Genomic DNA, 14,719 nt, shown 5'->3' on the forward strand with positions numbered 1-14,719 from the left:
TGCTCAGCTGCAATCTGGATTTGTGGTCACACACTCAGATTGAATATTAAGTAGCAAATAATACAGTAAAGCTGAAAACTTCCCTGGATCTTCCCAGCTGTAGAATTCTGCTTAGACCTGACATTTGAACAAGTTCAAATCAATACGTCCAACCAATGAAATGAGGGAAATTGAGGTTAAGGAAGTCACGGTGGGGGGCTGTAGTGGCAAGGACAGCTGGACATTTCCTGTTGGAGCCTTGTAAACTAAACACCTTGTTTGAACAATTTGACCTTAAGTGAACATTTAAGTTTGAACTTTTTTTTTCTTGAAATTTAAGTGCATCTTGCAGTATCTTAACACTTCAAAGTAAGTCAGGCCTTTCTGTTTGCTTTTGTTTTTCTCTTTACTTTCTGGGTTTGTTCTGTAGTTTCTTACCTGGAGATTAAAAAAAAAAAAAAAAGAAGCATAAACTAGGTAACTTTTTGATGGGCCTTAAAAGCCCAAGTGGATGATTCAAGATCGATTTCCTCAGAGTAGGGCTTTTCAGGGACCGTCATGGATTGCAGGCAGCATCTGCTGTAAGAAGGCTCTTTGATCTCCATTTGTAGGAACAGTTGGGCAACCGGCACCTTTGCCCTTCGGTCAGTCCCTTAAGCTCGCTAGTCAGCTGCACTGCCAAATAAAGAAGGGCAGGGCAGGGCGTCTGGGTTCTTGGCTGGCTGTTGTAGAAACACTGCACTCAGTGCTGCAGAAATCACAACCAAGGGAGCAGCAGTTCTCAGCCAGAGCTGCAGGGTAGGAACATGGGGGAGGCCGTCGAGCTGCCACACTGCACAGCCCTCCCTCAGGAATAAAGAGCTAGCGGCTTGGGGTGAGCAGAGGCTTCATTGTGTTTAGAGCCTTCTAGTGTATAGCAAGCGTTACACACCACTGCCCTTGATAAAGACTAGGTAAGCTTTACGCCAGAGACCATTACTAACAAAGCCGACAGAATGCCATTATCCTTTTCTGATCTTAACTCCCAGTCTCCCAGGCCTTTATTTGGGTCTCTCCCCTCTCTTGGCTCCAAGCCTCCCTACCTGCTCTGTCTCCCATGCCCTCTGGAATCCTTCTTACTGGAAAACCAGTTAACTAGTCAGACACTGATAGATGCTAACAGATGCTTGAGGGCTCCTGGAGTGTTCTAGTTAACACATCTAAAAAAAGAAAAAAAATACAATTACTTTTTTTTTGCCATATATGGATTTATTAGGTAGGAAAATAAAGTTTGAGTAGTCCGTCTCAACCTTCATTGTAGGGCTTGACCCTGCTTGGCCTCATCAAGCCAGGACGCATGTTGAACAGGACAGTGGGAGTAACAATGGATGCTTGTGTTGAGCCTATCTTCTCAAGGCACACCCTGGAGCCAGCTTTGTATGGTCAGTGAGAGACACACTTAGCTTAGCTGATCACGATAACTCAGGACTTTAACTCTCAAGAGGCAGAGGCAGTGAATCTCTGAGTTCGAGCTAGCCTGGTCTACAGAGTGAGTTTTAGGATAGCCAGGGCTACACAGAGAAATCGTGTGTGTGTGTGTGTGTGTGTGTGTGTGTGTGTGTGTGTGTGAGGGGGAGGCACACTTAGCTTTTCACTGAGCCGAGTGTGGTGAAGCCCCCACTCTGTTGTTTTGCCACCGTTTGCTGACAGCCTCTTTGCAGCAGCTGCTGGCTGGCCGAGGCATGGGAGCAAAGGTTAATCCCATTTCAGGAGAAGTGACCTGAAGCATGTTCACTCAACCACTAAGAAGACACCGTGTACCATTCAGGAGCTCGTGGTGCCTCTTTCTCGTTCCTTTATAAACAAAATGTCTCTAAGTTTCCCTGGATCCCTTAGAGGGTGTTTTTATTCTTTCTTTTCCAAATAATACTTGTGGAGCTACATGGGCAAACAGGTGGGTCTCTCAGTGTGACATTTAGAAGAGAATCTTAGAAGCTTTCCTCATCCTTCCTATTTCTATTGTCTTGGGCTTTTTCTATGTTTTCGTCTTCACAGCCCGTGATGGCTGAAGACAGTACAGTTCACGTGTGTGTGTACGTGTGTGTTCACACGCAATGTCAGAGATTAAATTTGTTGCCACACATTTGCTTTAGGTGCACCCTATCTGTAGAGCCATCATGGGGACTCAGTGTCCAGCAGAGGGCACCCTCCTCTCACTAAAACTCACAGAGGTCCTTTCTCTCCAGGAATTTATTTAGCTGGTTGGAGTTTGTTGTAATCCCAGGATGTGTTGAAACAGCCAAGCTGGGAGCTTTGGGACACGTCCTTACATTGCTTCATGTGTTTCTACGGCCACAGATGTTTCCTGTGTGGGTGAATTGCCCATCACGTTTAGCATCCCCTGGTTGATAGGCAATCCTCCAAGGTGACACTTCTCTGTTAATTTCAGTTGTATTTGTTATGTCCTTGCTTGTATCCGTAGATGATAAAAAACCGTGTTCTTGAAGAAGAGGAACAGCTGCTCCTGGGGGGCAGCTACCAGCCACCTGCCCATTGTCAGGCTTTCCCAGATGGCCAGTTTAATCACGTGCACATTCCTAATGGTACCACTGCTGCTGTGCTGATACTGACAGAGGCAGACGGGACGGGAGGATCTAGGAATTGTCTAGCGCTCTCACCTTCTGATGCCAGCACGTCATTTACAGCTCAGTAGCTCCGTGGAAGGTAATGGTGTTTAGCAGGGTGTGAGCCTTGGGCAGTAAAAGGCCTTAGAACACCTTCAGTTATGACTACTCCTCATGCCTAGCCCGTGAGGTGAAAAGCAAACATTTGCAGAAGGAAGCAGTGTTCACATTTTAAATGTGCAGATAACTGTGTAGGTGGACTTGGGATTTGAACAAGGGCAGCTATGCAGCTACGGATGGGATGACAGTCAGCTCTGCCACCTGACACCATCCTTCCAGCTTAACCTTAGAAGCATGGAGACTGTATGGTTTGAGACTGATGGTTTATGATTTAGGGGAGGGTTTTTCTTTTCTTTTCTTTTGTATCCTCTAGATCATCAGATTGGATTTGTGGGGAAAACGTACAAATAACAGCTTATGCTACTGTTTGAGCAGGGTTTGTAGCTTGGTCATAGAGCACTTACAATCCATGTATATAATCCATGTTTGTTTTGTTTTTCAGAACAGGGTTTCTCTATGTAATTTTTTTTTTTTTTTTGTGATTTTCGAGACAGGGTTTCTCCATAGCTTTTGGTTCCTGTCCTGGAACTAGCTCTTGTAGACCAGGCTGGCCTCGAACTCACAGAGATCCGCCTGCCTCTGCCTGCCGAGTGCTGGGATTAAAGGCGTGCGTCACTACCGCCCGGCTTCTCTGTGTAATTTTTGAGCCTGTCCTAGAACTTGTTCTGTAGACCAGGCTGGCCTCGAACTCTGCTTCCCGAGTGCTGGGATTAAAGACATATACCACCATAGCCTGAAATATTCTATTCTGTTCTTTTTGTTTGTTTGTTTGGTTGGTTTGGTTTGGTTTGGTTTTTTTGAGACAGTGTGTCACTGTAGCTGTGGCTGTCCTGGAACTCGTTTGGTAGACCAGGCAGGCCTTGAACTCACAGAGATCCACCTGCCTCTGCCTCACAAGTGCTGGTATTAAAGGTATGCACCACCACTGCCTGGCCCTCTTTTCTTTTAGTTGGGAAAATTGACCCTCATAAATACCGTCCCCATCTGTCCCTCTCCTAGGAATCCAACTCAGGACCCAACTCTGCTAGACAAGACTTTACCACTGGGCACATCCTCATCCGTCCTGACACATGCTCCAAGTCTGCTGTCCTTCACCTCCTTTGGGATGCTAGGGGGTGGGGCACTTGGAAAGAACAGATGAGCAAAGGGAATGAGATCTAGTCAAGGCCATTACCCCTTTTCTTTGAGCTCCTTGTTCCTCGTCAGTGACCACAGCCTGGAGTTTGCAGACGGCACATTCAGTCTTCGCTGGGGCTTTCCTAGAACACTGCCAGATACATTAATCTCATAGCCAGATCAGAGAGAGAGTGGATTTCCTGAAGTCCTAGAAACTAGTATACATTCTGGCTTGTGGTTACAGCCCCGGCTGTATTTCTGCCAAGTTATGAGAGGCATGTGCAGGGGATTTTGGCACAGGTCCTTTTTTATGCCTGCTGACTTTTCTCCTAACAGTTCTCCTGGGTAGCTCTGAAAAGGAAGTGAGAAGGAACATCACCTTCAGGGGAGGTGCAGGCAAGAGCTCCCTGGAGAGCAGGAAGGCGTGAAAGTGAGCCCTGCTTTTGTGAGATCAAATCTCTGGCCAAAGGCAATTGTGCTGGTCTGCTGAGGGCTTCTGTGCTGTTGCCTGGGCCTAGTTGTGATAAGAAGTTTCTAAGATAAGAGAGGGGAAGGAAAGCTGGGCTCTATCCTGTAGACATAAAGGAACTGAGCAGAGAAGAGCTGGTCATCTGTGGATGCCATAGGTAAGACCAGCTTGGGGAGGCTCAGTGCAGTAATTAAGACCCAAATGTGTGTAACAGTCTTCATGTTTCAATTTCAAAATACAGTGAGTCTAGCTACCAAATAGGGACATTATCAGAAATATGGGAAAATAGGTGATATTTAAATACAATCTGGAGGGAGATGTAGCACTGACTGGTTTCAGACTAACAGAAATCCACCTGCTAGCCGGGCGGTGGTGGCGCACGCCTTTAATCCCAGCACTCGGGAGGCAGAGGCAGGCGGATCTCTGTGAGTTCGAGGCCAGCCTGGTCTACAAGAGCTAGTTCGAGAACAGGCTCAAAAATTACACAGAGAAACTCTGTCTCGAAAAACCGAAAAAATAAATAAATAAATAAATAAATAAATCCACCTGCCTCTTCCTCCTGAATGCCACTACACTGGCTTGATTTTTCTTAAGACATGTAGCCTGGATCAGAGGGAATCCTTGATCTTCCTGGAGAGACCCCCGAGTGCTGGGTTTGTAGGTGCATGCTGCCATATTCAGCTCTAAGCATTATATGAATTTAATTTTCTGAACAGCCACACAAAGAAGCCGGGCAGGCTATAAATTCATAGAGAGGAAGTTGTTTGCCGTGCGTCACGCAGCTGCCTACTGGTAGAAATGGCACTGCAGCCCACAGTGTCCCTGACTCCCAAATGTCCTCCCAACCGTCATTTGTAGAATACTAAACCAGACCTGGTTAGACCGGTTCTTTGATTTGCTCTTACAAGAACTCAGGTAATGTTTTACCTTCGCTGCTGAGGGGACAAGGGAGGGAATAGCAGTTGCCATGCTTGTGAGGGCTGCATTCGTCTCACTGCTGTGTGACCTCAGCTAAAGCTGCCTCTCACTGTTGGAGTATTGCCATCCATAGAAGAGGGGAGAAATATGACTCAAAGAAAAGAGAGGGAAAGACGACGAAAAGATCGGTATGTGAGACCAGGAGGAAAACATTGGAGTTCCTTAGAATGAGGCAGTGTTTGAATATGAATTTAAGATGTTACAAGTGCCACCAGGGCGACTGTTACGTTGGAATGAATTAAACATGGACCTGGGAGTCAGTTTACAGGATCGTCCTGCTAAATGAAGATGCAGATGTCTTATTCATAGGTCCCGCATCCCTAGATCCAAATGAAAGTTTACTGGCTATGAGCAGACATATTTCCTTTTCATTATGCTCTAATATTCAGTTGTTCCAGCATCGACTTGTTAGGTGAAGTGATCTGGAGATGTCTGGGTGCAGACTGGACACAGGTACCAAATCATTTTATAGAAGCACCTTGAGCATTGTTGGATTTTGGCACAGGGGTATGTCCTGCAACCAAGCCCTTGGCTCATGCCGAGGGATGGCTGTATTGGGAAGGCACCTGTATGTCTCAGTTCACGAACTGAGCCTCATTCCTCTCTTTCTGGTGTTGTTAGTGGGCCAGAGGTCTAGGAGTGCTTTAACCTACAGGTCTCCCTCTGTTCTAGCCTTTTCTTCCAGTGACTGGAGGGGACCCGTTTTTGCCACTCCTCCTGTTTGTAAACCTCTGTGTCCGTGAGGAAGAGGCAAAGAGCCCATTGCAGATGACAGTGTTGTTCAGATTTGGTCCTTTTCTGTGCGACACAGAGAACTATGATGGCTGTTGATTCCGCCAAGCTGTGCGATCATAGCCTTGCGTTATTGTGCAGGACCTGGGCAAGTCTAGCCTTGCCTTCTCTCGTTCACACTGGTTGAGTGAACTGTTGTGTGGGTGGCAGAGCTCTGGCTTTGTGCCGAGACAGTCTCATTTCAGAGCTGCCTTCCATCCTCAGCCTAGGCTCAGCTGTTGCCTCTGGGCTCCCTGGTCATTAGTTTCTTGTGGTGTGTGTGGGAAGCGGAGAGAAGGGTAGAGGCAGCCTTGGGAAGGATAGTGGGGTACGAAAGTAGTCCAGTACCACAGGCTGGATTGGTAGGGCGTGGCCAGCTGCCAGGAATCAGCAGCAGAGGGATTATCTTTCTAATCAGGCAAAACCCATAGCCAGGAGGGACAGAATTGCTTATTGATAAGCAGTTAGCATTGTTGTTTTTCCTGGACAGAAGTGGCCTCCAAAGATTGTAGATCCTTTCTGAGTTGGTGCCTGTTGCTGGACCTGGTAATTAATTGTCTTTCCAGATAAACCTTTTAGTGAGTTTCAACCATCAATCACACTAGAGTCGCTGGAGAGCCCTGTAAGATGTCCGGCTCCAGTTTTAAGGACTCTAACTCAGCAAGTCTGAGGGAGAGGCCTGGAGTTTGCATTAAAAAGATTTTAAAATTGTATTTATTTATTTTCGACCAGGTGTTACTATATAGCCCTTGCTGTCCTGGAACTCACAGAGATTAAATTCCCTCTGCCTCCTGAGAACTGGGATGTATTAAATTAAATTCTTTTTTAAAAGTGTACGTGTGCACTTGCATGCATGTGTGCATGTAGCATGTGTGTGTGTGTGTGTATGTGTGTGTGTTTGTGTAGGAGGCATATGTGAGGGAGTCCTTCTCAATCATTCTCCAGCACTTATTCCCTTAAGACAGGCAGCATCTCTCACTGAACTCAGGGCTGGGCTGTCAGGCAGCGAGCCCCAAGGGCCCCCATCTCTCCCTATCACAACACTAGGGCTACAAGATGTTATTGCTACATCGAGCCTTTTAAATGGTGGTCTGAACTCAGGAGTTCATGTAGCGGGCCTTCTTCCCTACTGAACTGTCTCCCTAGCTAACTTTTTTTTTTTTTTTTTTTGGTTTTTCGAGACAGGGTTTACTCTGTGGTTTTGGAGCCTGTCCTGGAACTAGCTCTTGTGGACCAGGCTGGTCTCGAACTCACAGAGATCCGCCTGCCTCTGCCTCCCGAGTGCTGGGATTAAAGGCGTGCGCCACCACCGCCCGGCTAACTTTTCATTTTTTTATCCTGTAGATTGAAGCAAAAGCCTTGAGCCTATAAAGCACACATTCTATCCACAGGCCCAGGAATCTACATTTATGACAAAACCCTTGCATGGTCAGTAGATCATATTTCCTCAAGCCTGCCTTTGAACCTAGCCCCCTTTGGGAAGCAGCTTCTCCTGGCTGTGGCCCATTTTCATCCACATTCTTTCCTGAAGGGTTTATTGGCATCTCTGCGTTTATTACCTGCTTTGTTCTCGGAGCCTCACAGTTACTGGAGTAGGAACCAGGTGGTTAGCTCGGTTTTACAGGGGAGGGGGGTGGAGCCTGTGACCGAGGTTTGGGGAGAGGTATGTGGGTCGCTGTGAGTCAGACACAGGTGGGGATTGAAGCCTGGCCTCGATGACTCTCAAAGCAGGCAATTTTCTGGGTTCTATTTCCTCAGCTTGTGATTTCATCTTTAATGATAGTTATTCCTTAGGCCTCCACCTGATGGTGCCTGCTTGAGCAGATCACATCTGACGCTGAAGCAGAGGAGCTTAAGGCCGGCGCGCCGATTTTATTAGCCTATCAAAGTGTGGGAATGACGGTCTGCTCCTCCTCTGTGCTTGCCTCTTTTATCATTTCTGAACACATTTTAGATCAGGGGATAGAAATGTTTGCTTCCAGGTCGTAGGAACTCTTCTGATCCTCTTCCTGGTAAAATACCAAGTCCGAATTTAGCCCTCTGTTTCTCCTTCGCTGTGCGATGGGCAAGCACAGGTAGGATCGCCGGCTTGAGCTTCCCATGCCCGGCTGGATCCATCGAGGTCTCTCTGTGAACCCTGGCTGGCCTAAAACTATCTATGTATCCCCACCTCTGATTCCTACCCATTGGATTATGAGCATGCACCTGGGAGCACTTTTTCCTGGGGGAGGGACACAGGGTCTCACTATGTAGCTTCCACTGACCAGGAGCTCACTGTTTAGACCAGGCTGGCTTCAAATTCACAAAAATCCCTCTACCTCTATCTTCCTAGTGTTGGGATTAAAGGTATGTACCCATAAGCATGGCTTTTATTTTTAAATTTTCTTTATTTAGTGTTAGTGTTGCCCCCCCCCACAGTTTTTTTTCTTTTTCTTTTCTTTCTTTGTGTGTGTGTGTGTGTGTGTGTGTGTGTGTGTGTGTGTGTAGCCTTGGCTGTCCTGGAACTCGCTCTGTAGACCAGGCTGGCCTTGAACTCACAGAGATCTGCCTGCTTGCTTCTGCCTCTCTAGTGCTGGGATGTGTCACCATGGCCAGCTTTGGATCTACTTTTAAGGAGAAAAGAATAAACAAAAGTCCTGCAAACTCCATCAAATTATTAAATGTTACTTAAAATTTCAAATTCAAATTAATAACATTATGTTCTTTTGAAATTACAGCCTTTATCCATCTACAAAACCAAATTTACAAGTTAAATACAAATAAAACCACAAGGCCAATACTATTAAAAGTAATAATGCTGGTATTTTTGCAATTCAGTATGACAAATGTATCTTTTACTAAAAGTAAGCCACACCTTGTGAGCTGGGGCTGCTTTAGGCCTCACCACACTCAGCCCCCAGTTTTTTCATTCTCTTATCACTTTTAGAAGCACTGAGACAGTGTCATTGCATGATACCCTCTGGCTTTCATTTTGTACATAAACACGTATTTTTCACTCTGTTCATTTCTTATGGGCCCAGCACAATAAAAGCTGTGCGGAAATGGATGCTGGTGTGTGTGCTGCACTCTGTGGCAGGGCTGGTCAAAGCAGTCCTGGGGCCAGCTGGATGGCTCAGTGGGTGAAGGAGTGCGCCACCAAATCGGACAGCCTGAGTTCGGCTACTGGAACCCAGGTGGTAAAAGGAGATAACCCACACTGCAGATTGTCCTCTGACCATACTTGTTAAGTGGCTTATATGTGCGTGCGCGCGCGCGCACGCACGTGCACACACACACACACACACACTTTTGTAATTTAAAAAACAAAGTAGTCACCCCAGCAGTCCAGACTGTGCCTTACGTGATTCTAAAAATTATCAAAATAAAAATAAAACGAAAGCCTTCAAGCAAACATTTGTGGGCCCAATTTGAAACAAAACAAAACAAAATAAAAACCCAAACTGCTAAAGTCTGTTGGTTTTCGAGCTTTGACTACTAAGGGCTAACCATCTCTTCTTTCCTGCTAAGGGTCCCATGTTTTAAAAAGAAAAAAAAAATCTTACCTCTTAAATTGCATTTATTAATAACTCGACAATTTCATGAAAGCACAAAACAGTGTCACCTGAGAAACTGATAGTCTACAGAACTACCAGTCTAAGTCGCTCACATCTCAGTCTAGAACATAAAAAGACGGCGCATTCAAGTTACTTCATGCAAGTGAAAACTTTCCATGAGTTCTCCTCTAGTAGGGAGGCCAGTTTCCACCCCACCGAACTGGGGAGATTTAAAACTGGGCCTAGTTATGCTTGGTGCTTCTGCTTCTTGCTAAAGAGCGGTTTAAAAAAAAAAAAAAAAGGAAGACAATACAACAGAAGGCGCCATTGCAGTACCACACTGAAAAGAAACACAAAAACAAGGGAGCAGCATGTTTTGAACAGCTTGCGTGGAAAAAATATTGACTGGGGAGTTTGGACAGCACTGTTCATTTTCTCTCACCGCACACATTATTTGTCTTAAGGAGCGGGAGCCAGCCTAGATTTTCGCAAACAGGCCAGCGGAAGAGGTGGAGGGGTTGTGCGGAGGCTTCTCGCCCAGGGGGAAATTAGGGCTGAGACCCAGTGGCTCCAGGCCAGCCTGGAGTCTGGGGGAGGTGCTAAAGCTTCTTCCTCCTGGCCTAGGCTACTGTCTTTGGCTACAGAGGTTCGGCACCTATCACTCAAGAAGGCCCCTCTCTGTCAGAGCACAGCGAGCAGAGAATGAATCCCTGCCCATGTTTCTTTCGGCTGGGGAAAGGATGCAAGGGTTCCATTGGTTTTCTCAGCCCGCCCTTCTACTGGAGTCCAGATCCCCAGTTCAGACAATGCCGGTCAGGCCGGAGCCTCCGCGCGCAGGCTAAACACTCGGTTCCTTCGCTTCCCCAAAGCGGGCGGCTTGGATTTAGCCCCGCCTGCCTGGGCGCGGGGCGTGGCCGGGGCGCGGGGCGTGGCCAGAGCGCGGGGCGTGGCCGGGGCCCAGGGCGTACCGAGGCGACTAGTCAGAGGAGGAAGAACATGGCGGGCGCGGCGGGGCCCGGGGCCGGTCCGGGCGCAGCGGGCGGAGATGGAGATGATTCGCTCTATCCGATCGCGGTTTTAATCGACGAGCTCCGCAATGAGGATGTGCAGGTACTAGATTGGGGCTGGGGAGCTGAGGCGAGCGCGGAGGCGCACATGGTAGGGAAGCGGGAAGGCCGGCTCAGCCGCGGGGCTGCTCCGGGGTCGGCAGAACCCTAGTCGGCGTTCGTTCGGGACCCGGAGGCGGCGGCGGCTCCGCGGTGGTCCGCCTCAACTCTCAGCAGCCCTACCTCGAGCCTCCGGGTGGTGGCTCCGGCAGTGGGCGGGAAACCAGTTCCCGCGTCGGGTGGGCGAGCCCCGGTGGGTTGCGGAACCGCCCGGGAGCGGAGGAGCGGCCCGGCGGCCAGGGTCCCTTTGAAGTGCTGCGAGTGTCTGGCTCTGCCGGCAAACTGGCCTGGCTAGTTGGGTGGGAAGAGCGCCCCAGCTGATTAACTCAGATGTGATGGAACTTTTCTCTGAAAAGGGAGGAGTTGTGTTTAACCGTTTCACCTGCTTCCTTCCGTCCGGAGTTCTCTCTTTTCAGAATCTCCCACTGCCCCTGTGTTTTCATTCATTCATTTCTTTGCCGGCCCTTCAGTGCCCTCCCTGGGAAAGCCTCTGGCTAATGACGTGTTAAACGGTCCTTGAGTTCTTTTTAGGAATAAGGTGTAAGTGAAAGGCTCATCTTCGTTATATACTGTATGCCAGTGTCTCACCTGTTAGCTTTTCTCGACCTGAGTTGCAAGCATCTCTTTGCTTTGTTGTTGTTCTTCCCACTTTATTACTTTATTTTTAAAGCTCCGGCTCAACAGTATTAAGAAGTTATCGACTATTGCTCTAGCCCTGGGGGTGGAAAGGACTCGAACTGAACTGCTGCCTTTCCTTACAGGTATGTGTCCTTTAAAGAAACACGTTCCATTTTCCATTGGCTTTCAAACTACTTTTTTTCTTTTCTTTTTTTAGTTTGTTACCTACTGTAGAAATAAGTACTAGGTGGAGCAGGTGCCTTCTGCCAGGTGTCTAGAAATGTTAGGCCAGACAAACGCAAACATAAGCCGGGTAGCTAATGGAAAGGTAATTGATGTGAGATGTGAATTCCTTAATTCTGTGAAACATTCCGGAAGACGTCTGATTCGCACAAGGAAGAAAATGCTTTTAGGAGGGTAGTTGCAGTAGCTGTGTGGGTACCAGCTCAGTGGCACTTGCCCCTGTGGTCTAACCAACTGTTGTTATCTCCAGATACAATTTATGATGAAGATGAGGTGCTGTTGGCTCTTGCTGAGCAGCTGGGAAATTTCACTGGTTTGGTCGGAGGTCCTGACTTCGCCCACTGTTTGCTGGTGAGTTCTTATCTATGACTTACCTTCCTTTTGGAGCTCTGTTGACTCAACCGCGTCTTTTTTTTCTGGCGATAGACATGCAGCAGCGTTTTCATGCAGTTCTTTTTATGGGCAGGTGGTAATTATGTTGATGAATGAATAATAGGCACTTCAGCTCTTGTATCAGCGGAATCCAAGAACTCGTGTCTGCTGCTGAAGACTTGCTAGAGATGAGGAGGAAGGGAACTTGATTTAGCTGTCTTTTTCTCTTTTGTTTGTTTGTATTTTTGAGACAGGGTCTTGCTATGTCGCCTTGACTGGCTTGAAATTCTATATAGACCAGGCTGGCTTCAAACTCATAGAGATCCTCCTGCCTCTGCTTCTGGAGGACTGAGATTAAAGATGTGCGCCAACATGCAGATGAATGAGGCCTTAAAGGATGACTAGAAATGGATCACCTGGACAATGCCGGACCGGCTGTTGTAGGGCTTTAAATATTGTATATATGATACTGGCTGCCATGGTTTCTGGCTATAGTATGAACTGTTCTTTAGAACTCCAGATGTAGATGGATGTTAGATGAGTGGAGACTTGTAGAGTTAGAAATGGCTGTCATTTCCCCCTCAGAATCTGCCTCTCTTTAGTTGTGTCTCCAGCTACCCAGTTATACAAGCTCAACCTAGAAGATAACTGTTGTTTTTAGTGGTGCTAGAGCTTGAAGCCAGGGCCTTTGCATGCTGGGTAAGTTCTCATTCACTGAGCTGCAGTCCAGCACTAGAAGGCTTTCTTCTTTTTTTTTTTTTGTTTTTTGTTTTGTTTTTTGAGACAGGGGTTCTCTGTAGCTTTAGAACCTGTCCTGGAACTAGCTTTTGTAGACCAGGCTGTCCTCGAATTTACAGAGATCCACCTGCCTCTGCGTCATGAGTGCTGGGATTAAAGGCGTGTGCCTCCACCACTGGGCTAGAAGGCTTTCTTAAGTCCTCCCTTCCCTCCTTCCTCACCTCTTCCTGTAGACTTTTTATCTATCCCAGTCAGTCTTAGAAAGCCCACTCGTGTGCTGAGCACTGGGTTTCCAGCTAGTGGCACTATTTTGGGAGGTTCTGGAGGCCTTAGGAGGTGAGAATAGCTGTAGGATGTAGGATGCTGGGGACAGCTTCTGGAGCATGTCTTGCTTCTGTCCTTGGACTCTCTGCTTCTTTGTAGTAAGGCAGGGAAGCTCTTCTGCCCCGTTTTGTAACTGCCATGTTGTTCTGCTGAGGCTCATGGGCCAGGCAACCATGAAATGAATCTTTGAAACTGAACCAGATTAAATCCTTTGTTTCTGTTAGCTATTTTGGTTCACAGTAGCGAAAAAACTCATAATATATACACTGTGTTCCTCTTGATAATTCATTACACACACATTGGTCTTTCTGTTCACTGTATACCCAGCTCATATTGCCTTAAGACATTGGCTGTAGGTGTTACCTCTAGAGAGATGCTATTTAGAATTTCCTACAGCTGACTCCTTGTAAGTCAGACAACTGCATTTTGTATGAGAGGCCTTTCCTGACCACCATTGAAGTAGCCTCATGATCACCCCCTTGCCCTACGGCCTGTTCTCATCTCATTCCATCATTGGATGTAGACTCCTCCTTCATAGTGAGTGCGCTTATTGCTTCTGGAGCCTAGGGCTACAGCATAACAGAATTCACTGTGGAAAGAACGGGTGTTATAGGGTTACAACTGTGGCACTTTGGGTTCAAAGCTGCTAGTGTATAAAAAATTGGAGTGAAAGTAAGCAGGAATGGTCATCAATGGGCAGAGTTCAAACAAGCCATTCTCTGGAGTTTGGCCTTCTCCTGTAGAAGTGAGAGGATGTTGCCGTAGACAGAGGACAGATCATGAGAGACCGACTAGTAAGACATAGTGTCTTTTCAGTGGGCCTCTGACATCCATCCTGTCTAGGAAAGAGCTGCGCTGTCTACCTTTTTGAACCATATCAAGCAGGCATACTTCTTCCCTTAAGTTCTGACCTTCACTCTTGGTCAGTTCTGCTGTGGAGTTTTGTTCTAGTTTCTGCAGCTGTGCCTTAAGCTGAATTTACTGGGATCAAATGCAAATTGAGAAAGTCAGGTAGAGGTTCAGAGAAACAGCCCATCTCCACTTCTGCCAGGCCGCCACATTCAATTACTGACAAGTGCCAGACCTTGAACCTCTCCTGTCTTTTATGTCTCTGTAGCAGGATCTCCCTGTCCCTGCATTTAATTAATATTTGCTTGTTCTGTCTGAAACTCCTATATGGCTCTTAGAAAGATTCTGAATGTATTTTGAAAAAAACCTGGTGTTGACTTAGCTTTTTATTGGTTGCATGAATTGATGCCACCAAGTGCTCATCGATAGATTGCTTGCACCTCTAAGAACGGTAGGATAGTGCACAAAAGGGTACGAACTAGGGAGCCTGGCCAGAAGTCACCGTGCAGTGTGGCACCTCCAGTCAGCCCTAGACTTGTTCTTAAGTCTGAATGTGGCCGCACATCATTTAAACGTCCTCTCCCAACAGTAGTGATACTGTGTCAAGTCTTCCACAGTGTCACTTGTAGACACCATCTGGGGACTGCCATCTGGGACACGCGATCTTGGCTTTTCCACAGAAGTCGTGTCTTCAGTTGGCCACACCATATGTTACCACTGTGTGAACTGAAAGTCACCATTTGGTCTGATGTAGCTGACATTCTGGTTACACGTGCCGTTTCCCTTCAGTCACATAAAAGGTGTCAATCTGTGGCTAACCGGATTTAATAAGTTGTCATC

General features: G+C 47.1%; 1 protein-coding gene across 2 annotated transcripts in view; it reads left to right on the forward strand.

Annotated features, from left to right (window-relative positions):
- The first annotated feature begins 10,513 nt into the window (after positions 1-10,513).
- The window catches only part of Ppp2r1b (protein phosphatase 2 scaffold subunit Abeta), a 35,312-nt gene continuing 31,106 nt past the window's right edge, over positions 10,514-14,719 (forward strand). The window contains exons 1-3 of one of the 2 annotated variants that reach the window (XM_041638530.1): positions 10,514-10,679; positions 11,406-11,496; positions 11,847-11,947. In XM_041638530.1, the coding sequence (XP_041494464.1) occupies positions 10,566-10,679; positions 11,406-11,496; positions 11,847-11,947 (306 nt within the window). In that variant the 5' untranslated portion in view covers positions 10,514-10,565. The remainder of the gene's footprint in view (positions 10,680-11,405; positions 11,497-11,846; positions 11,948-14,719) is intronic. The other variant, XM_041638531.1, reaches the window with a different exon arrangement.

This window comes from Microtus oregoni, unplaced genomic scaffold, assembly GCF_018167655.1.
Source record: "Microtus oregoni isolate MIOR12 unplaced genomic scaffold, Mior012 000055F_ref0000237, whole genome shotgun sequence".
NCBI classification, from domain to species: Eukaryota; Metazoa; Chordata; class Mammalia; order Rodentia; family Cricetidae; genus Microtus; species Microtus oregoni.